The sequence below is a fragment of the Saimiri boliviensis genome, chromosome 18, assembly GCF_048565385.1.
Source record: "Saimiri boliviensis isolate mSaiBol1 chromosome 18, mSaiBol1.pri, whole genome shotgun sequence".
Classification (NCBI taxonomy): Eukaryota; Metazoa; Chordata; class Mammalia; order Primates; family Cebidae; genus Saimiri; species Saimiri boliviensis.
Window position 1 is genome coordinate 46,681,637 of NC_133466.1, and position 25,265 is coordinate 46,706,901.

Consider the following 25,265-nt stretch of genomic DNA (forward strand, 5'->3'; position numbering starts at 1 on the left):
TTGATAAAAATCATCCAATTCTAGGATAGTTGATACTCATCAAATATACAAAGTAATAATCACAGAAAAATACTGAATGCTATTAACAGGAATAAAATAGAAGAAAAGCAGAAAAAAATCATATTTTATAAATGAAATGTTAAAAATTATATGAAGTTACTGTTGAAAAATGTGGTGAGGTGACTACTTAAATATATCCTTATTTCAAAGGAAGAAGAATGCCACACATGCAGAGCACTTTTACCAATCAGATTCACTGCATTAGCAGCACCTTCCTTTTAGCACAAGGATCAGCAAATTAGCACTTGTGGGCCAAATCCAGCCCACTGCCTGTTTTTCTAAGTAAAGTATTTTGGAGCACAGCCATGCTTATTCACTTTATAGTCCGTAGAGTCCATTAGCTGGCTGTGATGTTGCACACCTGTGGTCCCAGCTAGTAGAGAGGCTGAGATGGGAGGATCACTAGAGCCCAGAAAGTCAAGACTGCAGTCAGCCATGATCATGCAATTGCACTCCAGCCTGGGAGACAGAGTGAGACCCTGTCTCAAAAAAATAAATGTATATAGCCCACAAAGCCAAAAAATATTTACTAACTGAGTCTTTGCAGAAAAAGCTGGCCAGCTCCTGGTTTAGTGGATCAAAGATCCTTTGATGTATTTTCATAAAAGTTTTACCCAATGTACTGAAATGTTTATATTAAATATAGATTTCTAACTAGTTTTCCCATCCCGTCCCTAAATTCTAAGTATAATCCTGGTACTCACTCCCAAGTTTATGTTAAATGCTAGCCTATACAAAAAATACTCTTTCTCTTACTTTCTTCTTTTTGTTATTTACATGTTGCTTTGTTTCAAGAAAGAATACAAAAATGCCCTACTAAAGGGATTCTGTTTGTTCACATGCTGCAAGAGGGGAAAAACACAAAGCACATTTTACAGAAAATAATTTGTTACAAGTCAGAACTAAGACATGAAGCCAAGCAGGGCACTCCAGGACTGAATCTGCTGGCTTCTTTAGTAGGCTTCTTGCTCTCTTTCTTTCCTGGCAGCTGTGAGTCCCACAGGTAATAGAGTGTCAGTCCCTAAGAGAAACACAACTCCGACATTCATCTTTATCTATTAAGTTCATCTGTCCCAATTCTGTGGATGCTGACTTTCAGTCATTGATGATGATACACATGGACATTTATCATCAACTTTCAGATTCTTGGATCTTTGACAATTCTTATTATTAAGAGTCAAACTAGTAGGATGCAAGTTATAAATGCTGATTATCCAAATACCTACTCAAAATACCCTGTATGAATATTCCATTAAATATGCATAGAAAAAAATCAGTCATTCCTGCTACTGTTTACTCTTCTGTATTCACCAGAAAATGTCCTATTCCTTCCGCATGTCCAGGTTAAATGCTAGGGTACAATCTGGAAACCAGTGCATCATCTGAGCTTTCTCTCTATCCCCCAAACTTTTCTTATTCGATTATCACTAAATCATATTAACTATACCTCTCTTCTGTCTCTGCTTTATAGTCCCACTGCCATTTGGGACATAAACATTTAGAAAATGGCTTTTATTTAAATAAAAATGGCCAACTATTAATGTTATTTCTTACATAAAAAAAAACTTAAGCAAAACAAATGAAAAAGACATAATACCACAAAAAAGGCCAACATTTTTAAATGAGAAACTAAGATTCCTAAGTTTCTTTTTTTTCACCATGCATGGGTGAAAACCTCTCACTACATTGACACTAGTTCAAGGATGTGTGACAAGGAAACTATAGCTGACTACTACTGCAAAAGCTTCCTTTGTCTCCTGGTTTCTTTACATGGTTACCTTCCATCAATCCTTTATGAGGGGTCAGCAAACTACAGGCCACAGGCCAAATCCAGTCTGCCTTATGGCTTTGTAAATAAAGTTTTCTTGGATCTCAGTCATGCCTATTTGCTTACATGTTATCCATGGTGGTTTTCACACTACAACAGCAGGGTTAACTAGACACAACAGAGACCACATAGTCTAAAATATTTCCCACCTCATCCTTTACAAGAAAAGTTTGCTAACCACTTTTACACCATAACCAGAATGCCTTAATACTCAAATTTAATCTTGTGACTCCCTGACTCAAATTTCTCCAATGAGCCTCTGCAGCAAACACTGCTGGCTCCCTACCAATAGCCTTTCCTTATTCTTTCTTGCCTAAGAAACACAAGTCTATTGGGATGTTTATTATCCCAATTCCCCTCCTCAGCTTCAGAAAGAGAAATGAGTATTCTAAGCTAATCACGTATCTGCTTTCCCAGTGCCTGGTTTTGGGATGTGCATGTGGTTTGACCCATCCAATGAAATGTTACAGGAAGCCCCTTGCATGCTTCTAAGTTTTCTACCCATTTAAAAGACACTGTGAAGAAAAACAGCCCTTGCGATGTTGTGTTGTGAGAACAAGATGTTTGGAGCTGTTGCAGATTAGCCAACTATGAAAGGAGACATAATAAAACACTGCCAACAACACAGCTGAAAGAGGGACAAGTGGGATCCTGGGATATCACTGAACAACCCAAACAACTCTGATTCCTACTGTTTTAGCCACTGCTCATCTAGTATGTCCAGTCCAAAGCATTCTACTGGTAAAATGCCCATGGCCCACCAGATAAGAGCTATTCATTTCATTCATTCATTCATTCATTCATTCATTCCTTTATTTATGGAGATAAAGTCTTACCCTTTTGCCTAGGCTGGTGTGCAGTGGCACAACAGCTCACTGCAACCTCTAGCTCCCAGGTTCAAGTGATTCTTGTGCCTCAGTCTCCCAATTAGCTGGGATTACACATGCTGGCTACCACACTCGGCTAATTTTTGTATTTTTAGTAGAGATGGGGTTCCACCATGATGACCAAGGCTGAACACCTACTCGTTTCTATAGTATTAAAAAGTCTATTATAAACTTGCCTTAGCTGAGTATTCACCTCACTCCCAACCTCTCATATCTCACACTTTTGGTACTAGCAAAAGTGAACTGCTCACAAACCCTGCAAAGCTCACTCAAGCATCTTGTCTTCTGCACTTGCTGCTCTTCCTCCCAGAGGGAATCGTGTTAGAAGTTCCTTCCGGCAGACACACAATCTTGTTACATCTTCCTTCTGCCAATCATCATTCTTCTGCTTCTTTACCTTGAAACATTCTACTCAGTCTGCATGCTTACCTTCAATCCTACCTACCTTTATTCAAAAAGCTTTCATTCCTCATCAGTTATGTCTGGCACATAATCAATATAATAAATAATCATAATTACAAGTTTCCAGTGGGCATCCAGCACACAGCAAGCCCTGATTAAAGTAGCAAAATAATAAAAAATGATAATCATAATAATGAGCTCCTCTCTGTTTGTATTTTTATTTGTGTTCTGTAGCATTAGAAAAAAATGTATCTAAAAAACATTTCATATTTATTTGTTAAGCGGACAAGTTAAAACATAAATAAAAATGTTTTTTTTGTCAATTCTGTTGAAAAAGCACAGAAATGAAATAGAGACAATTGTGTTATGAGCACCTTAAAGATCAAAATTACATCAATTTCATCTTTGTCTCCTTGTTATCAAAAGCTCTCTGATAAATAGATGGCTAAATTAAAGGTGTCCTTATACAATCTGGATTGTACAATGTATTAGGTGTCCACATCCAGGTAGCATACTAGCAGTTTTGTTATTGTGAAACATTTTCTACTTTTATTATCATCTGCTGAGCCTAGAGTTGGGCAATTTGTATATTTATTATGACAATCTTTTGATGAATGGTAGCCGAGCATCTTGTTCTAACAAAATTACTGTTATCATGACAATTAACCCACAGATAGAAGAACACATCTTGTTCCAACAAAGTAAATATATCTCTTTTCATTTCAAATTAGGAGGAGGGAAGTCAGCAATAGTGAGACCTTGCTGGTACAAGCATAGGTTTCCTGACCAGTGCCTCACAGATTGGTACCAGTCCATGGCCTATTAAGAACCTCACTACACAGGAGGAAGTGAGCAGGAGGCAAACCAAGGAAGTGTCATTTGTATTTACAGCCACACCCCTGGCTCATCTTACTGCCTGAGCTCTGCCTCCTGTTAGATCAGGGACAGCATTAGATCCTCACTGAAGCATGAACCTTGTTGTGAACTGCCCACATGAGGAATCTAGATCATGTGCTGCTTACGAGAATCTAATGTCATATGATCTGTCACTGTCGCCCTTTGTCCCAAGATCAGACCATCTATTTGTAGGAAAAGAAGCTCAGAGCTCCCACTGATTCTACATTACGGTAAGTTGCTAATTATTTCATTATATATTACAATGTATTAATAGTATAAAGTAGCAAAATAAATGTAATGTGATTGAATAATCCTGAAACCACCTCAACCTTGCCCTAGTCCATGGAATAACTGTCTTCCACAAAACCGGTCCCTGGTGCCAAAAAGCCTGGTGACAACTGGCCTAAAGTAACTCACTATCAGAAGTCTTACCTGGATTGCTGTTTTCAGAAAACTTTTTTGACTTCTGTTTTTCTTTGTAGTCCAAAAGTAATTGGCAAATTCTGTGTATAAAAATGTAATAAATAAAAAGACTTTTAATACTGAGATAAAAAAATACTTACCAAATGTGAAATGCTTAGAGTAATTCAAACAATATCAGAATATCAGAACTTAACAATATTATTCCATCCACCTATGTGTACATTCTACAAACTTATCATAAACAAGAAAAAGAGTAAAGTGAAATAGTCAGAAATCAAGGGCACTATGACCCAGTAAGTTAACTCGCATTAGTCTGACATAATGTGTACCAACTCTGCATAAGTCCTAGCTGCATAATGAACAGCTATTTGTTCTTGGACAAGTTGCTCCTCTTGGGCTCAATGTCATCTTCTACAAAATAAGAACTTTGCTGTCTTATTTCACTAGATTGTTATAAAGATTTAACAAGATAACATTTTTTAAAAGCTCACAGAAATATTAAAGCAATGGAATAATCTGTTCCTAAATTTTATCACTGAAATCATGTTGGAATTTCAAATAAAACCCAATCTGTATTTTGTGCATACGTTCCAATATGAAAAGGTTGCTGTTTTCAGGAAATGTTATTAAGTCCTAATTTTGCTTATTAGTTGTCCTACTCTTTGTGGCTCATAGTTCAGGGCATCTCAACTATTTCACAGTTTGTAACTAAATTTATTGATAAATAACTCCTTAAAGTAGATGACATGATTGTCCACTATTATGGAGTCTATCAATCACACTAAGGACAGAAAAACCAATGGACGTTAAGACCTGGCTTGGACCAATTATCCTTCCCTATAGACTCAAACTCTCAAACAGCAGATGTTTGTCAGGATGATGCTTTATATCCATGTTCATCTCCAGCTGACATGAGAGACCAAAACCCTACTTTCATTTATTTTTAGGTTCCATGAAGAAGTTGCAAGATACATACTAACAACATATTTTGCACACAACACCACACACATTATTCAGTTCCAGTGTTATCTCATAGACCACCTTACATGACTATTTTTGCAGTACAAATAACAACTTCAATATTTTGGTGACACCCATTTTGCTTTGAATCACTCTGTTGCATTATAGCTAGTCAGCAAACAGTCAAATGACCTTCCAGTGACTGTGCAAAATATGGAATGCTTCAAAAATCTGTGTGGCCTCCTTATGCAGGAAGCCATGCTATTTTTCTCTTTATTGTTTCAATTTGAGAATGTGTGCTGCTGAAGCAAGCAGAAAGTTCTACTTTTACACGTGATTAGAAAGAACTTACAGAGTACCTACATAAATTGGTTATGAGTAACATTATAAGCAGGGAATAATACACTGCAGAAGGCCGCAGGAGGCCTCTGAGGAAGAAGGCCTCTTCATGCCTCATGCTCCAGTGCAGGGTGACCTTGGCTCTGTTACCATAAACATGGTGCTCAAGGCTATAAAAACCCTTCGTAGAACTATGATGTAGCCAGACTTGTGGGCTCCTTGTAAGGTCTGTGTTCCATCAGCTGTACTTAGATAACAAGCTAAAGATAACCACATGTTCTTCTTTTGTGAAACCCCCAAACTGCCACTGTTATCAATCCTTAGAATGACACACCACTTCCCATTCACTGATTCAGTTCTGGCTCACTGGTTCACTCCACCATCATCCTCTCCCCACCATTACTCCACCCCTACCCTGTAGATCAAAGTGATTGTAACCAATAAATAGAGTGGATGGTCAGAGCTCAGGGCCTTCACTGTCACCTCCAAAGTAATAAGTGATGGCCCTCTGGTCCCATCATCTCTCTTAATCTTTCTTTTTCTCATTCCTTTGTTGCCACCAAACTCAGGGTACCCACAGGTGATGTAGGGGTGGCTCCCTACATTCTGGTGCCCAATGTGGGGCTCATGGAGCCCTACATTCTGGCACCCAATGTGTGGGGCTTATGGATCCCTATGTTCTGGCACCCAGTGTGCAGGGCTCAAGGATTCCCTACATTCAGTGATGAGACATGGACAAGTTATGGCTCTGTTAAGTCCAACTAACCTACTTGAGATTCTGAGAATTCTCTTCAATAGCTTCCTGTGAGGTAGAATTTGAAAATATTTTTAAATATTGAGGTAGAGTTGCAAGTAGCTTGGGCAATTTTCATTATTATTTAAAACAGATCAGTCAAGGGGCCAATCACAACTGGGAATCCGCCGCTTCTGGGAAGGTAAATATGGGATTTTCTACTGCCTCAGGTATTATACAGGATATAAAGGTGCATGAGGGTACAGAACTGGTAGCAAAGAAGAAAGAAACACTCATCTCTTCCTGCCACATTATTTCAACCTCTCTGACCATTTAGAACAAGCCCAATGAATATCTGCTACAGAAAAGACCAACAAAGGCCTGAAAGGATCTCTTACCATGAAGGTCTCAGCTAAGTCTAGGCTGAATATGGGGGAGATGGTCAATTAGCTCATTTTGTGTGTGGATAAAGTCACATTGCCAGAGAATGGTGCTGGTGCTTTGGGAATAATGGCTGAGCATATAAGCATAGGTATGTGAATTTAAAAAACGCTGTAACTTCAACATCTTTGTATGAATCACCATGAAGACCTGAGGGATCTGAATCAGTAAGGGCATCTTGGTGTCAAAGATCAACCATTACCAGGCAGCAGGACCAGTTTCAGGGGCAAAAATGCAACAGAATCAACAGAAACAACAGAATGATTGGAGTGCCCTTTGTTTCTAGTCCTTCTGATTTGATAAAAGGGATTGTCTTCCTTGGATTTAGTAAATCCCTTTGGTTCTTGAAAAATTCAAAGAGTATGGAAGAGATAGTCTTCAGAAGACAGTAAATGACTTTCTGATAAACTGGACATTTCAAGACCCAAATAACTAATCAAAAAAAAAAAAAAGAAAAAAGAAAAAAAGAAAAAAGAAAGATGTGACACTATTTTTTATCTCATTCATAGGTGTTATACTTGGATGAAATGAACAATGTTGGAATCTGTAAACATAAAGGTCTTACAAGTCCTGAGATAAAGAATCCTGCACACACTGGTACTTCTAACCAGTCTACCTTTTGCTTGATTTCTAGCTGATGCAGGGGACTAACTCATTGCCACTTTAAAACTACCCACACCAAACTACTACATCTCACTTGATATATAAGATACAGTTGTTGTAATTATTTTAAGCCTTAATTTAGTGTTAACTAGACTTTTCATGTAAACACTTACATATTATGTTGACTAGACACAGCATAATCCCTGGCAGTTTTTCCAGATTTATCTCGACAAAATGCATCAATATCTTGATCAAGTAGAAGGCCAACCATACTTGCTGATCCACAACATACGGCAAGTATAAGCACAGTCCTAAAATGACAGAGAGGTAATTTTTCCCTAACTGTAATAAAGTTGTAAGCTAATCTGGCATACTTTACCCATTTAGTATCTTGCCTGTCAATGCAGAATTAAACATTTGCATGCACTAAAAGACATAAGCATCTTGGGTGCTCAAGTGTTAATCTCTGTAAAATACCACCAAAGTTAAAAGGAAGGGACAAAAAGAAAACCTCTTATCTCAGTGGGTGTTAAATAGTAGAAGCTGCTAATTTAAAGGCCTTTGATGGGCAAGAAACTATGCTAGGGCCACTTATCTGAAGTGAACAAAGATTTCAGTAAAGATTTCCTTCCCGCTTCCCGAGACTGATATACAGTAACAGAAAATCAGCTGTGGGGTCACATAAGAGCTATCTGCATGCTGAAAGCAGTAATATTAATAAGAATGGTGAAAACAGTAGTCATAATAGTTTCAGTTAATGATGCCAATAAGCATGTGCTGGGCACTGAATTAAATGCCGCACACACACATCTTTCTTACTTATGCACAGGCAATTTTGAAGGAGATATTCTCCTCCTTTTCATATATGACAACACATTTGGTGGTAAATAACATTGCCAAGGTCACACACCTATCAAGTAAGAAAGCTAGGAATTAAACCCAGTCTTGTGTGAATCCGAAGCCTAGCTCTTTTCTCTTATCACCCACCTACACCTTGCCTTCATTAAAGGAACAGTGTACCCACTTAAAACTATCTCTACTTCCTCTCTCCATACCAATTACAAATAAGGCCAGACACAGTGGTTCACACCTGTAATCCCAGCACTCTGGGAGGCCGAGGCAGGCGGATCACAAGGTAAAGAAATTGAGACCATCCTGACCAACACGGTGAAACCCAGTCTCTACTAAGAAATACAACAATTAGCTGGGCATGGTGAAGCGTGCTTATAATCTCAGCTACTCAGGAGGCCGATTCAGGAAAATTGCTTGAACCTGGGAGGTGGAGTTTGCAGTGAGCAGAGATGGTACCACTGCACTCCAGCCTGGTGCCTGGTGACAGAGCGAGACTCTGTCTCAAAAATAAACAAACAAACAAACAAATAAATAAATAAATAATCAAAACATCAAAATACACTGGAATTAAAACAAAAGCTGATGAACTTACAGTATGTGGGAATAGCAATTAATTGTCTTGGAGGCATAAGCTAACATTTATATTCTTCAAAGAAAGCAACTCATCACAGAGTTATTCAAAAGACAAAATGATTATCAACTCCTATTTATGTTTAATAAAGTGTATTAGTGGAAAAGCATATAAGACATAGAGATTAAAAACTACTAGAAAGAGTTAAGTTCAATACTAAGTCATAAGTAAACTAAAAGTTAAAGTTCACACTTCATGAGACAAATATGAAATCCATTTAGCTAACATAAATCATATAACCAAAAATGTCACATAATAACATCAGTCAGTGTAGTAAGAGGAATCCCACTAAAACTGTTCTTTATGTTGCCCAGTCTAATTGTTTTTCTACTTAACTGATTTGTTGATCCTGATCACTATGTTGCAATAAGTTAATCTTATAAATGTTTATGACTTGAGTGACTGCTATCATTCTACAACACAGAGATTAAAAAAAATAACTATACCTTCCAAATTTATCAATTGCATTTACATTAGCTTTTTTCTTGATTAAAAATTTCATCATTTTCTCTTTTTGTCCATATACAGCAAGTGAAAGTGGCGTGAGGCCACACTGTAAAACAATAAAAGCAAAAATGATATTTGATTCAAAAAATTATGTACTTCTCAACTGAACTGGAAACTATATAAGATCCTATAAACTTACACTCATAGAAAGTAAACAAATTATAGTCACTTCCTTCTTACTCTTCGGTGCTTTCTCACACACTGCTCTTTCCCTTGGAGACACCTCTCTTCTGCCTCAACACATTAACTCTGATCATCTCAAAAACTCACTTTAAACACTTACTGGTTCCAGGAATCTTTGCTTCTATGCCAGCGTTTGGCATGGTATTATTGGATGATAATATTTTTTCCATCTAAACAAAGAGCTGTATCTTTTAGCTCTATATTCTCAAACTCTAAGACAAATTGTTGGGTATAAAGCAAGAATTTGTAAAATATTTCTTTAGTTTCATGTTTTACCAAAAGATCAAGCTCCAATGTGCAATAAATATTGCTACTAAGTCTCATACTGCCCATTTCAACAATTTTTCCAACATGTATTCATTTAAAATCAATTTGTATTTAAGTTTTCCAGATTGGTAACTAAATAAATAATCAGTTCACAGAACTAGTGAAACCAAATTTACAGAATCCCTATATGTAGTCTCAATAACTCCATGGTTTTCAGTGTTTAAAACTGCCATCCTGATTAAGCAAATGCTCTACAAACGTTTTATTTTTTATTATTTATTGTACTTTAGGTTCTAGGGTGCATGTGCAAATCATGCAGGATTGTTGCATAGTTACAAACATGGCAAGGTGGTTTGCTGCCTTCATCCCCCTATCTCCTCTATCTTGTATTTCTCCCCTCATTATCCCTCCCTACCCTCCCCATGCCCCTGCTGTCCCTCTCCTAGACCCCCTCAACCGACCACAGTCTCTGATGCTCCCCTCCCTGTGTCCATGTGTTCTCATTGTTCAACACCCACCTTTGAGTGATAATATGTGGTGTTTGGTTTCCTGTTCTTGTGTCTGTTTGCTAAAATGATGGTTTCCAGAGTCATCCATGTCCCTACGAAGGACATGAACTCATCATTTTTTATGGCTGCATAGTATTCCATGGTGTATATGTGCCACATTTTGTTTATCCAGTCTATAATTGATGGACATTTGGGTTGGTTCCAGGTCTTTGCTATTGTAAACAGTGCCACAATGATCATATGTGTGCATTTGTCTTTATAATAGAGCAATTTATAATTCTTTGGGTATATACCCAGTAATGAGATTGCTGGGTCAAATGGAATTTCTATTTCTAGGTTCTTGAGAAATTGCCACACTGTTTTCCACAATGGTTGAACTAATTTGCAATCCCACCAACAGTGCAAAAATGTTCCTATTTCTCTACATCCTATCCAGCATCTGTTGTCTCCAGGTTTTTTAAAGATCACCATTCTAACTGGTGTGAGATGGTATCTCAATGTGGTTTTGATTTGCATTTCTCTAATGACCAGTGCTGATGAGCATTTTTTAATACGTTTGGTGGGCTCATATATGTCTTCTTTTGTAAAGTGTCTGTTCATATCCTTTGACCACTTTTGATTGGGTTTGTTTGTTTTCTTATAAATCTGTTTTATTTCTTCGCACATTCTGGATATTAGTCTTTTGTCAGATGGGCAGATTGCAAAATGTTTTTCCCATTCTGTTGGTTGCCAGTTCACTCTAATGATTGTTTCCTTTGCTGTACAGAAGCTCTGGAGTTTAATTAGATTCCATTTGTCTATTTTGGCTTTTGTTGCCATTGCTTTTGGTGTTTCAGCCATGAAGTCCTTGCCTACGCCTATGTCCTGAATGGTTTTGACTAGGTTTTCTTCTAGGGTGTTTATGGTGTTAAGACTTATGTTTAGATTGTTAATCCATCTGGAATTAATTTTAGTGTAAGGTGTCAGGAAGGGGTCCAGTTTCTGCTTTCTGCACACTGCTAGCCAGTTTCCCCAATACCATTTAGAGAGATACTGGATAGTCTATAATAAAGCTTCAATTGATCAAAGAAGTTTAGAACTTGCTACAATTCTAACTGAGAAAACTCTGATCTTACTAACAACTTACTGAGCTAAGCACTTGAATGGTAACAAAGAGACACAAAATCCTGAGAGGACCATCCTCTACTTATTGAAGACTACTCACTGCAAATTTCTAAAGACCTTCTGAATGGCAGTGAATAACTGATGTTAGGAGAAGGTATTATTCCGTAAGCTGATTGATACTGCCAATAATATTCATTTTAACATCCCAACCACAGAGATAAAAGTCAGATTAGGCCAGCAATGGTGGCACACACCTGTAATCCTAGCATTTTGAAAGCCTGAAGCAGGTGAATCACTTGAGCCCAGGAGTTCAAGACTGGCCTGGGCAACATGGCAAAAAACTCATCTCTACTTCAGAAAAAAAAAAAAATACTAAAACTGATGTTGAAGGACCACCTGAGCTTGGGGAGGTCAAGGCTGCAGGGAGCTGTGATCACACTACTGCACTCCAGCCTGGCAGAGACCTTGTCTCCCACCCCCCAAAAAAGTCAAACTAGTATTATGGGAAATGAAAGATATAAAGGAATTAGCACATATCCAACTCCAACGGCAACTATTCTAGAGATCTTAAGTTTCTGAGATGTAAGAATTTATATATTACACTTATTTATTCAGTGATTCCTCAGCAGGAGTGTATCCAGATTTTGAGGAATTTGTCATCATTGTTTAGAGAAAGGTCTCATTATGTTGCCCAGGCTAGACTCAAACTCCTGAGCTCAAGCAATTTTCCCCCTCAGCCTCCCCAGCAGCTGAGATTACAGCCATTCACCACCATGCCTGGCTTCAAGGAAACCTTTTGAAACATACATGTCCAGGATTTATTAGACTTACTTTATGAAAATCTTCAGGGGAGAGCCTAGACTTGTAGATTATTTAAAATTTTTCCTCAGGTTACTGAGATGCACAATTCTAGCTGAAAACTAGTGCAATAGATAATTACTTCGGTGTCCTCTCTTAGCCACATGACCAATTCCCTTTATCATTTGAGGATTTGGCCAAAAAGAGAAAAGAGTAGGAGAGAGATTCATTTGCTGAAAACACCACATAATTTTCCCAGGTAAGAGAAGAACAGGGTCTAGTAAACTCAAAATCCAACTTGATCTTGTTATTTATAAGCTCCTTTTCTCCCACCTTCCCATCAAGACATTCTAGATTAGAAAGCAGAATTGAGACTCTAGTTGGCTATTTCTACCAGAAGAGGATCATGAGTCAGTTAAGTACCTGTTACTCCCTCTGCTCAAGGGTTTCCCACTACATTACCACCTATTCACTGCCAATCTGGTTCCTCAGAGGCCTCCTAACATTGATCTCCAGGCAATTTATAACTAACTCCCTCTCCCAAACTGAAAACTCATTCTCTAAAACTGAAGAGAACTCTGTCTCACCATACAAAAGAAACGAATGAATACCACCACACACACACACACACACACACACACACACACACACACACACACACACACAACCATTTCATGGTCTTTCCCCTCCATTACCTAATTTCCAAACTAGCCTTGATATTTCTGATTGCTCTCTTCTCCCCTTTCCATTTCTCCCTCATGAGCAATCAGAGCTACCCTAAGCCTTGCCACTCAAGATACATCACTTCATATCGATTACTTTTCTTAGAAATTTGCCAAAGCAGCAGGATTTCTATTCACTGAAACATGTTTTTGTTTTCTTGGAGTTTTAATGTAAAACTTATTTCCAGGGCAAATTTTACTATTTTACAGTCATTAGGAAAAATAAACAAACAAACAAACAAACAAAAAACCTGGGAAAGAAAAATTGGAAAAAGCAATAAGTATTACCTTTTACAATGTCAGTGTTTTCAAAAAAAGAAATTTACCACAAGTACATTTTTAAAAAAGCTGTACCCTCTAATTCTTCTTTAAATTTAACAATATTTAAAATAAAATCTTAGACAATTAAGTCATTTCAAAATATTTTCATTCAGGTACGCTTGAGCTTCCAAATACAGAAAACTAACCCTTACACAGGAGGTCGGTGTTAAAACAATCGCATTTCAGTATTTTGAAAATAAAATGGATAGATCTATACCTTGTTTTTTGCTTCAATATCAGCACCGTATAAAAGCAGTGCTTTGGCCAGTAATTTGTCTTCATTGTAGACCGCATAGTGTAGCGCGGTATTGCCATACACATCCGGAAGGTCTGGGTCAGTGCCATGTTCTAGCAACGTTAACACACATTCATCTTCTTGGCACTGTACGGCCTGTCAGTATTAGACCAAAAACAAATCATAAATCCTAGGAACTCAAAAGAAATATTCCACAGGTTTCACCAACTAGCTATATTTAAATGAGAAAACTCATCTTTATTCTACATATTGAAATCAAATCCATCTTGTGCCGATACAGTCGGCTACTGCATACCTTTATTAGAGCTGTCCTCTTTTTGCTGTCAAAGGCATGAAGTTCACATCTTCTGTACAGCAAGAGTTTTACTATTTCTGAATTCCCATTGGCAGAGGCCAAATGGAGGGCAGTTCTATGGGAGTGAGAAGACTTTTTAGGAAATTGTAGTGCACTATCTACAGCCACCTCAGCAATTCATGTCATTGCAAACACTGAACAGTCTGCTATTACTCTGCCTTCAAAACAAACATTGCATTTTCCTTTGAAGAAAGTATACTATTTATTACCCCTCCTTACTCACTGTATGAGTGAAAGAGCAGCCTATTTGAACAGAAAGAGCATAGCCCTTGGATTCCATTCAACTTGGGCTGGAATCCTCTTTCCGCTCTGTCACTTCCTAGATGTTGCTTAGCCTTTTTGTATCTCAATTTCCTCAACAATAAAATGGGAATGAAAATAGTAACTTTCTCAGAGAAAACCACTGTAATACTTAATGAGACTCTACACAAAAGACAGAGAATAGTTCCTAACACAACAGCTCGATTGCTAGATATTATAATTTTTACTACTACTACTGGAGACATGTGAATTGAGTGAGATAATACAATTACACCTACACTTTGAGGTAGTTTTTAAGGATTACAGGTAACATTCTATTTTAGTGATTCTAAGATGATTCCACGTTTGAACATTTCTTACACTGGAATGTCACTTGTAATTCATGATTTACTATAACTAATTAGCAGCATTTAAATAATTCTCTTATTGGGACGTAAAATAATGAGGCATCTTACAATGCCTGGTGCCTTACATTAGCTAGGCCACGTTATAATATAAGAGGTCTGGCACAGTTCTAGTCCAATGACTGGCATTTAGATGAAATAAGAAGGCTGAGGTGAAAACAAAAACAAATTTCTAAAATAAACTAATTCTTACTTTGGTTTTCAAAAAACTTTAAGCCAAAGAAAACTTGAGATTTAAATGACTAAGTATGTCTCATTTTTTTCAATACTCAGAATTACAGAATGTACGTAAATCAGGTATTTCTAATCATTAATATTAGGATTTAAGACTATTAGCAATTTTCTTTTTTAAAAAAGGATTTGGAAAACTATTTGTGGAGTTTCCTCAACGTTTACATCCAGTGATACCTGTGCAGGATGCACAGTTTTGTTACATAGGTAAATGTGTGCCAAGGGGTTTGTACAGATTGTTTCATCACCCAGATATGAAGCCGACTACCTGTTCCTTCTATTTCCTGCTGCTTTCCCTCCTCCCAACCCCCACCGTCTGATAGGCCCAGTGTGTGCTGCTCCCCTGTAGGTGTCTGTGTGTTCTCATCATTTAGCTCTCACCTGTAAGTGAGAATATGTGGTATCTGGTGTTTTCTGTTCCTGTGTTAGTTTGCTAAGGATAATGGCCTCCAACATCATCCATGTCCCTGTAAAGGACATGCTCTCATTCTTTTTTTGTGGCTGCTGTTTATGTATCCCATTTTAGTTCTTAAAAGTACTAAAACAGTCTTTATCCAAGATTGTTATAAATTTTAAAGGACAATTAAAGGTTATCTTTTTACTATTTCTACCTTCAGAAACACTTTTGTTTGAAAGGAGAGAGGAAAAGCTTCAATTGAGATTAAGTTCTAATACCCCAATTTTAAATATCTCAGTTTGCCCAGCCCCAACATGTAAACATGAAGTTTTCAAAGATGAAGGACACTGAGAGGGAGTAGAACATGCCTGCCACGTAATAGGTGCGAGACAGTAGAATATGCCTGCCACAAAATAGGTGTCTGGCTTATGTTTGATGAATAAATAGATTGAAAGGATACAGCTGGTGAGTTCAATATTTAAAAAAAACTCCTGTAGAGGAATACATTTGTAATAGTAATAATCAGTTATATTTGCTATTTTAATTTTCATATATAACTAAAGTAAAACCATTAATCCACAGTTTTTACACATTATATATAAGGAGAAGATAAATATATAATAAAATGAATATACAATAAAATCTACTGGAACAGGTAAACAGATTCCCTCTACTTCTGGATAGGGTAAAAGTTTACAGAAGATACCCATCCACAGAAATAATAATAAATAATAGAATGTGAGAAACTATTTGTATCTATGCAAGCAGCATATTTCTTCTCTTCCCAAGGATTATTTCATGACTACTGAAACTTAACTAAAACTTTTGAGATGTTCATTGCAGAAATCACAGATAAGAGAAAGGGAAAAACTTCACTCACAAATCCCCAGAAATAAATTTGATCATATTTTCTACATCTTTTCAGCTAACACAAAAGCAGATTGTTGGTGTATATGTAAAACAGATTTTTCCTCACTTTATATACCAAATTACATCTTTGCATGTCAACATATCTCTATCTATTGATGCCCTCAATGGTTACATATCATTCCATGCCATGGATGCACTGAAATTTGTTCATAAAATCTTCATATGAGTTCTTCTCAATACATTGCTATTATAAGCAATACAAAAAAGATGTATACATTTATTAAAGCTATTTCAGAATAATGAAATTGATGAGTAAAAGGCATATACATTTTAAAAATAGAGTTCTTACCACCAAAGTATCTATTTGAAAAGTCACAGCAACTTAAACTTTAAGCAACTGTGTAAATACCACTGTTCTTCATCCTCACACACTTTGTGGATAGAAAACCATATTCTATTCCCCCTTTTTTTTTTTTTCTTTTTTTCTTTTTTTTTTTTTTTTTGAGAGGGAGTCTCGCTGTGTCCCCAGACCACAGTGCAGTGGCACAATCTTGGCTCACTGCAACCTATGCCTCCCAGGTTGAAGCAGTTCTCCTGCCTCAGTCTCCCAAGTATCTGAGATTACAAGTACTCGCCACCAGGCCCAGGTCCAGCAAAGTTTTGTGTTTTTAGTAGAGACAGGCTTTCACCATGCTGGCCTGGCTGGTCTCAAATTCTGAAATCATGATCCACCTTCCTTGACCTCCCAAAGTGCTGAGATTACAGGCATGAATCACTGCACCTGGCTTGTCATTCCTCTTCTAACTTAAATTAGAATTAGAAAACAGTATTTTCTAATTCTGTTAGAAATTAGAAAATATTTTTAATTTCTAAACAGTATTTTCTAATTTCTATGAAATAGAAAACAGTATTTCATTCCTCCTCTAGCTTAAATTCCTTCTCTTACCAGAACACTATGTTTTCCTAAGTGTGTCGATCACTGGTAGACATACAAAGAAATTACTTTGCCCAATTTTAAATTGAGTTTATTTAGTTGTCTTTTGGTTGACTTGAAAGAATTCTCTGTAAAGTGAAAATACATGTTTTGTAAAGATGTTGGACCTCTGTTAATGTTTTTCTTATATACGGATGTTTTTTATTTTGCCAAGCCAACTTTCAGAATATTTGCTTTGGGAGGTTCTTAGGAAGGTCATTGTGAACATAAAAATACATCTGCATATATAGGCCAGGCACAGTGGCTCACAACTGTAATCTCAGCACTTTGGGAGGCCAAGGCAGGTGGATCACAAGTTCAAGAGTTCAAGACCAGCCTGGCCAAGATGATGAAACCCATCTCTACTAAAAATACAAAAACAAATAGCCAGGCATGGTGATGGGCACCTGTAATCCCAGCTACTCGAGAGGCTGAGGCAGAGAATTGCTTAAACCTGGGAGACAGAGGTTGCAGTGAGCCGAGATCACACCACTATACTCCAGCCTGGGCGACAAAGACTTCACCTAAATATTTATATATGCATATATAAATAGGCATTTGTGTTTTTTTTTTTTCTGGTACTTTTCACCTTTTGTGTATTTAAAGTTTTTTACTGTATACTGCAGGAATTTATTTTTGTCACATAAAAATCTAGCTAGGTTTCTCCAAACAGCCTGCATTTCACTTAGGAATAATTAAGTTTTTTACTAATATAAAACATCACCTTTATCAAGGACTAAATTCTTACATACATTTGACTATTTCTGGATTTCCTATTCTATTCTGCTCATTTATGTCTTTTCAGCTGTTAGTAAACAATTTGTGGAAATAGCACATGCAAATTTTGACATCTGGAAAGCAAATCTTTTTCTATTCTGCTACAAAAAAATTAATTTATCACAGTAACAGACAACATGCCTAATTTAAAAATGCTAAAACTTTGCTATTTTCATTTGGTTTAGGTCAACGTGATAAATACAGAAAGAGCTCATATCTTTTTTTTTTTAGATTTTTTAATTGCATTTTACGTTTTGGGATACATGTGAAGAACATGCAAGACTGTTGCATAGGTACACACATGGCAGTGTGGTTTGCTGCCTTCCTTCCCCTCACCTGTATCTGTCATTTCTCCCCATGCTATCTCTCCCCACCTTCCCAACCCCGTCCCGCCCCCATTTCCCCCCAACGGACCCCAGTGTGTAGTGCTCCCCTCCCCGTGTCCATGTGTTCTCATTGTTCAACACCCGCAGAAAGAGCTCATATCTTGAGAGAAATGAGTCTTCCTATTGAAAGACACAAACCATCTTCCCATTTATTTTCCTTCTAAGGTTTCTCAGTAAATAACATATTTACATAGGATACATTGATATGAAACACATATTGAATTTTATTTGAAGAATATTTAGCCAGACGTTGATATACTATGGAACTTAGTTCTCAATATATACCTTTCTATAATGTATATGACATTGTTTTAAAATGTGTACATTGAAAATAATCCACTGCAACGATTTAGTTTTGCGAGGTACATCACTTTAAGACAGTCTATTAGTGTTCTACGAGGGAAATTATAATTTGATTGGAAATCAGTTAAAGTTTTCTTTTCACATTGCTGCTCATAAAGAGGCCTGTGCCCTGACCCCTCTGAGGTTCCCACAGCCAGGATGGTGCGGGGCCTGCAGAGACGATAAAGCCGGGCACCCCGCCACCGCCCCCACACCAGTAGGGCACATCCCCACCATCCCGCCTCCTCTCAGCGAGGCCCAGTTACCTTTGTTCCGTGTCCGTCTCGTTCACGTCAGTGCTCCTGAGCATGACGATGAGATCGGCTCTGGGGACTTTACCCCACCAGGCGGCTCTGTGGAGCTGGTCCAGGTCTTCTCGCCGGACCTGGTACCTTGGCTCCTCGAAGGCACTGTCGTCATAGTCTGCCCAAGTGCCCACGTTGCTCTTGCCGCTCCCCCTGCAGCAGGAGAAGCAGTGGCAGCACCATTTGCCCATCCTGCTCCTGAGACCAAAGGGCTTCTTCATAGCGGAGGCAGCCGGCTTTGAACAAACCTCAGCCACCATCTGCTTTTAACAGCCAGGGGAGGCCAGTAGTAGCGGGCAGATCGCCTCTACGAACCAGCTTGACCGACTAGCAGGAAACTCCGGGTTTCCAACCTGGTGGAAGAGAAAGGTCAATCCCAGCCCGAACCTGCCCACCCCAGGAGGGGAGCCCAGCCCAGCCCAGCCCACCCAGGGAAAGCCCACGCCCACCCAGGGAGAGCCCACTCCAACCCAAGGAAACACCCAGCCCGGCCAGGGGAATGCCAAGCTCAGCAGATAAAAGGTCAGGCCCAGCCAAGGAATGAGAGGGAGGAAACGTCAGTCAAAGCTAGGAACACGGAGCCAAGCGAGGAACACCACGCTAAGCCAGGAACAGCAAAGCCAAGCCACCGCGACAGGCAAGCCAAGCCGTTATGCGCGTGCGGCGTGCTCGAGGCCACGCTTCTACAGGCGAGCCGCAGCGTGCGGCGTGCGCGTGTCCCAGCCTCCGCGGGCGAGCCCCAGCGTGCGGCGTGCGCGTGTCCCAGCCTCCGCGGGCGAGCCCCAGCGTGCGGCGTGCGCGTGTCCCAGCCTCCGCGGGCGAACCCCAGCGTGCGGCGTGCGCGTGTCCCAGCCTCCGCGGGCGAGCCCCAGCGTGCGGCGTGCGCGTGTCCCAGCCTCCGCGGGCGAGCCCCAGCGCGCGGCGTGCGCGTGTCCTAGCCTCCGCGGGCGAACCCCAGCGTGCGGCGTGCGCGTGTTCCAGCCTCCGCGGGCGAGCCCCAGCGTGCGGCGTGCGCGTGTCCCAGCCTCCGCGGGCGAGCCGCAGCGTGCGGCGTGCGCGTGTCCCAGCCTCCGCGGGCGAGGCCCAGCGTGCTGCGTGCGCGTGTCCCAGCCTCCGCGGGCGAGCCCCAGCGTGCGGCGTGCGCGTGTCCCAGCCTCCGCGGGCGAGCCGCAGCGTGCGGCGAGTGCGTGTCCCAGCCTCGGCGGGCGAGCCCCAGCGTGCGGCGTGCGCGTGTCCCAGCCTCGGCGGGCGAGCCACAGCGTGCGGCGTGGGCGTGTCCCAGCCTCCGCAGGCGAGCCCCAGCGTGCGGCGTGCGCATGTCCCAGCCTCGGCAGGCGAGCCACAACGTGCGGCGTGCGCGTGTCCCAGCCTCCGCAGGCGAGCCACAACGTGCAGCGTGCGCGTGTCCCAGCCTCCGCAGGCGAGCCACAACGTGCAGCGTGCGCGTGTCCCAGCCTCCGCAGGCGAGCCACAACGTGCAGCGTGCACGTGTCCCAGCCTCCGCAGGCGAGCCACAACGTGCAGCGTGCGCGTGTCCCAGACTCTGCAGGTGAGCCACAACGTGCAGCGTGCGCGTGTCCCAGCCTCCACAGGCGAACCACAACGTGCAGCGTGCGCGTGTCCCAGCCTCCACAGGTGAACCACAGCGTGCAGCGTGCGTGTGTGGCGTGTGCTTGTCCCAGCCTCTGCAGGCGAGCCACAGTGTGCAGCGTGCGCGCCTCAGGTGCCATCACTGCACGTGGCTCAGTGACCGACGTGTGCAACCTATGCGCGCCAGTCCTTGTGTTCCCCGTAAATTTTGTGGGAATTGATGGAGGTTTCAGGCCATTGAGAAGAGAAGGCCGCCCCTGAGAAAAAGCCTCTTGAAGCAGTGCTGGGTCTAGAGCCCCTGCAACTTGAGGATGCTGACAGCTTCCTCTGAAGAAACGCCCCAAGACAGTCTGGGCAGTGCTGGTGCAGGTGGCTGCAGCTGCAGCTTGGAGCTCGGGCTGTCAGAGCTTGCTGCAAATGGCCTCAATATTGTGAGCACAAGCAGCTCATCCAGCCCAGACCCTGCCCGAGGCACTTTTGCCACCCGTCTGCACCCACATGGCTATTGGCGACGGGGCACTCTGGAGCCACAGGATTGGAGCTGGGCGGCCAGCTCCCGCTCTGGTTCCCCAGGCCCAGTGTCCAAGCCAGGGCTAACCGCTGTGGGGCTTCTGGTCTGGAGGGCTCTGCTGGAGTGCAGTAGGGGTGTGCTTCAGGCTGCTGTCTCCAGGCCAGCAGGAGGGAGCTTGGAGGAGCACTGACCTGATGGCGAGATGCAGAAAGGCACCCCCATGTGCAGATCCAGGTAACAGGATGCTATGAACTCCAGGGAACCAGACTGGGGCATCCCTGGTAGCCTCTGAGCTGGGCCCCAGGCAGTGGCACGTTGACTTGCTTCAGGCTGCTTCACCCAAACCGCAGGCGCTTTGGTGTGAGAAGACATTTATGCAGCCAACAAACATATGAAAAAAAAGGCTCATCATCACTGGTCATTAGAGAAATGCCACATTGAGATAACATTTCACGCCAGTTAGAATGGCTATCACTGAAAAATCAGGAGACAACAGATGCTGGAGAGGATGTGGAGAAATAGGAACACTTTTACACTGTTGGTGGGAGTGTAAATGAGTTCAACCATTGTGGAAGACAGTGTGGTGATTCCTCAAGGATCTTGAACTAGAAATACCATTTGGCCCAGCAATCCCATTACTAGGCATATACCCAAAGGATTATAATCATTCTGTTATAAAAACACATGCACACGTATGTTTACAGCACTGTTCACAATAACAAAGACTTGGAACCAACCCAAATGTCCATCAATGATAGACTGGACAAAGAAAATGTGACACATATATGCCATGGAATACTATGCAGACACAGAAAAGGATGAGTTCATGTCTTTGCAGGGACATAGATAAAGCTGGAAACCATCATTCTTAGGAAACTGACCCAAGAACAGAAAATCAAACACCACATGTTCTCACTCATAGGTGGGAGTTGAATGATGAGAACACATGGACACACGAAGGGGAACATCACACACTAGGGTCTGTTGGGGGGTGGGAGCGAGAAGAGGGATAGCAGGGGTGGGGAGGTTGGGAAGGAATAGCATTGGGAGAAATGCCTGATGTAGGTGATGGGGGTTGGTGGCAGCAAACCACCATAGCATGTGTGTACCTATGCAACAATCCTGCAAGATCTACACATATACTCCAGAACTTAAAGTATAATTTAAAAAAAGACAGATTTTTTGAAAGAGGTGGACAAGCCATGTGCAGACATTTTCCGTGAGAAATTTTTATGTCCAGTCTTATGGTGCATCTGGTGCTGACTATAAGCTCCTTTTATCTGCTTAGAACTGCAGTAAAGACTTTAAGTAATTTGTTTCTCTGTAAATATAATAGAAAGGGGTTGGAGCTATGTTCCATCAGTGCCAAGATGTGAATAATAAGAAATAACAGCAAGCATGGAGCAGAGAATGATTCGGCGATGTTTGGAAGTCATGGCTGCAGGTGATTATGAAAACGTAAACCTCTCCAAGAATTCACAGTGCATGGGTAATGGCAGCAAAATTCTGGATACTATGGGGAAAAAAATCCACAAGTACAGGTACATTTATTGGAATGACTCATCACAGAAACTTACCGTTGGGGAGTGATTACTATATGCTAATGTAGGTTTGTACAAAACCTTTTGGAGTACCCCCATGATAGAATGACTTATTGAGTTGAAGAGAAAGGAATTTGCCCTACATACCTGAATTTGGTGGAATGACCGCTTGCCCAATATAGACCATTAAGGATGACTAGAGCAGGTAGTTCTTGCTAGACAAGCTTTCCTTCAAATTCTCAATATAACATTCCTGCTAGAGGGTAAGTACAACTTGCTTATGAGAGCCAGTGCTGGAGTACCCAAAGGCTGTTCTGTAATTGGGTTCTTCTCCCCTTGTCCTCTCTGAACTCTCCCCTGCACTAGACGGTTTCAATGTTGGAGCATCTGAGTGCCAGCCAGGTAGACAAGTATGAGAATTTTGCTTTCATGTAGGGTCGTGAAGCATTCAGGGACCTGAAGTAAGTCCAGGAGGATCAAAGGGTGGCCCAGGAGGCAAATCCCTAATTAGTATTGAGTTAAAGCCAGTAAAAATCAGCTCACATGTCCAAGAATATGAGCTGAGCCAAATCAGGTTGAGAAATCTAGACCAGAAAGAAAAAATAATTGTAATAAAATGGGAGGATTTTAGGGGATAGGACAGAGGAGACTGTCTTTGTTAAGCTGGTGGGTCCCAGGTTTACAAACATTTGCTCTCAGGTATTTGGCTTGGGTTTCTGGCTGTGTTGATTTAACTTAAACGTACAGGTTTAGGACAAGTTGTGCAAATACAAACGCACAGAGGACTCAATGGTATCTGAGTCATCACGACAGTGACAGAACCCAGAATGACTCAAACGTTCTGGCTAATTCACCAAAGCAATGATGAAGGTTTTGTTGTATAGTTGAAAGAACATTAAATTCAAAAGAAAGCAACAATGAGTGATTCCCAACTTGCTGAACAAATTTACTAGTTTTCATTTTTTTTAGTTCAGGAGACGTGTTTCATGCTTCTGAGCCTATACAAATTAAAATATAAAAAATACTTACCTTGGGCTGGGTGCCCTGGCTCATGCTTATAATCCTAGCTCTTTGGGAGGCTGAGGTGGGTGGATTTCCTGAGCTCAGGAGTTCGAGACCAGCCTGGGCAACTCAGTGAAACCCCATCTCTACTAAAATATGAAAATTAGCCAGGCACTGTGGTGGGTGCCTGTAATCCCAGCTACTTGGGAGGCTGAGACAGTAGAATCACTTGAACCCGGGAGGAGGAGATTGCAGTGAGCCGAGATCACGCCATTGCACTCCAGCCAGGGTAACAGAGCAAGACGCCATCTCAACAAACAAACAAACAAACAAAAAACCCCCAAAACAAAACAAAACAAAACAAAACAAAACAAAAACATACCTTACCAGGCTGTCTGTGAGGATCAAATAAACTACAACTGTGAAAATAAATCGCACAGTGTTTAGCAACTATTTTTTGGCATCTTTTTCTCCCTGCCTCTTTTCTTCTCTTTCTCCCTTTCTTTCTCTATTCTTCCTCTTTATCTTCCACAGTCGTCACCTTAGAAGCATCCCTGCCTGAGAATCACACCCACCAAGCTGTTCACTGCAGTCTGACTTTCTGACATCACCACGGTGACCTTCAAGTGCATTAATTTGTTGGTTTCCTGCCATGCCGTCTCAGCTGGGGGAAGCTCTATGCCCACATAGAAGTAAGCAGAGGGCAACTGAAGCCTTGAGTCAGGGTGCCTCAGAGTAGATGAGCGGAAGCCTCAGCAAATTCAAAGCATGTGTTTTATAAATCAGGAGAGCACACAAGGGCACACTGTCTGTCAGTTGTTTCCACAGGTGAGTAGGGAGGCTTTACTGACATCACCCCACCAGTCAGTGTTCACACCTCTTTAGCAATGACACATTTCCCTCTGCCCTGTAGCAAATTTGTCTTATTAGCTGGAATGATGCCAGTTTGGAAACATCCTCTACAAAGCAGTTACCTACAGAGTTACAAAGCAGGGCTTAGGCAGACCACATATATATTCATGTGACCAAAATTGTACATTATTTATTTTGTAAGCAGATGAAAAAAGGCAACTGTAACCTGGGGGGAAAGTTTTGGAGGTATCTATAAGAGGGTGATAGCTGAAACCGTGCAACAGGGTGAGATCACTCAGGGAGAGAGTGGAAAGCAATAGTTAAGGAGCAGACAGACATTAGCCGAGCATGGTGGCAGGTGCCTATGATCCCAGCCACTCCGGAGGCTGACGCAGGAGAATTGCTTCAACCCCAGTGGGGGTGGATGCTGTATTGTGTCCAAATCACATCTTTGCATTCCAGCCTGGGCAACGGGAGCAAAACTCCCTCTCAAAAAAATAGGAGCAGACAGAGAAAAATGAAGTTGAAAAAGCAAAGCCAGAGTAATGGGAACACAGTCAGAATAAAGTAGTATCTCTAAAGAATCAAGGCTAAGAATGTCAAGATGTTGGAGGGCTAGCAAGTTAGGCTTACAGATTGATATACAGGTTGGGGACAAGGGAGGAGCCTTTCAGTGGTGTCCTGTTTCTGCTAGGATAAATTCCTAGGATAAGTTCCTAATTCAGCTCACAATGCCCAGATTGCC

General features: G+C 41.0%; 1 protein-coding gene, 1 long non-coding RNA gene and 1 other non-coding gene across 4 annotated transcripts in view; all 3 read right to left on the bottom strand.

Moving 5' to 3' along the window:
- Positions 1–19,352, bottom strand: part of LOC141582063 (uncharacterized) — a 92,514-nt gene extending 73,162 nt beyond the window's left edge. The window contains exons 1-6 of the mRNA XM_074389487.1: positions 18,986–19,352; positions 14,019–14,133; positions 13,685–13,858; positions 9,503–9,609; positions 7,747–7,884; positions 4,507–4,577 (exon numbers count right to left, since the gene is read on the bottom strand). Of these exons, the coding sequence (XP_074245588.1) occupies positions 4,507–4,577; positions 7,747–7,884; positions 9,503–9,609; positions 13,685–13,858; positions 14,019–14,133; positions 18,986–19,284 (904 nt within the window). The 5' untranslated portion in view covers positions 19,285–19,352. The remainder of the gene's footprint in view (positions 1–4,506; positions 4,578–7,746; positions 7,885–9,502; positions 9,610–13,684; positions 13,859–14,018; positions 14,134–18,985) is intronic.
- Positions 1–25,265, bottom strand: part of LOC141581980 (uncharacterized) — a 1,111,619-nt gene that overhangs the window by 149,294 nt on the left and 937,060 nt on the right. The window lies entirely within an intron of this gene.
- LOC141582091 (U6 spliceosomal RNA) lies at positions 5,665–5,768 on the bottom strand. The gene has a single exon (XR_012514922.1). It is a non-coding gene; the product is annotated as a U6 spliceosomal RNA (small nuclear RNA).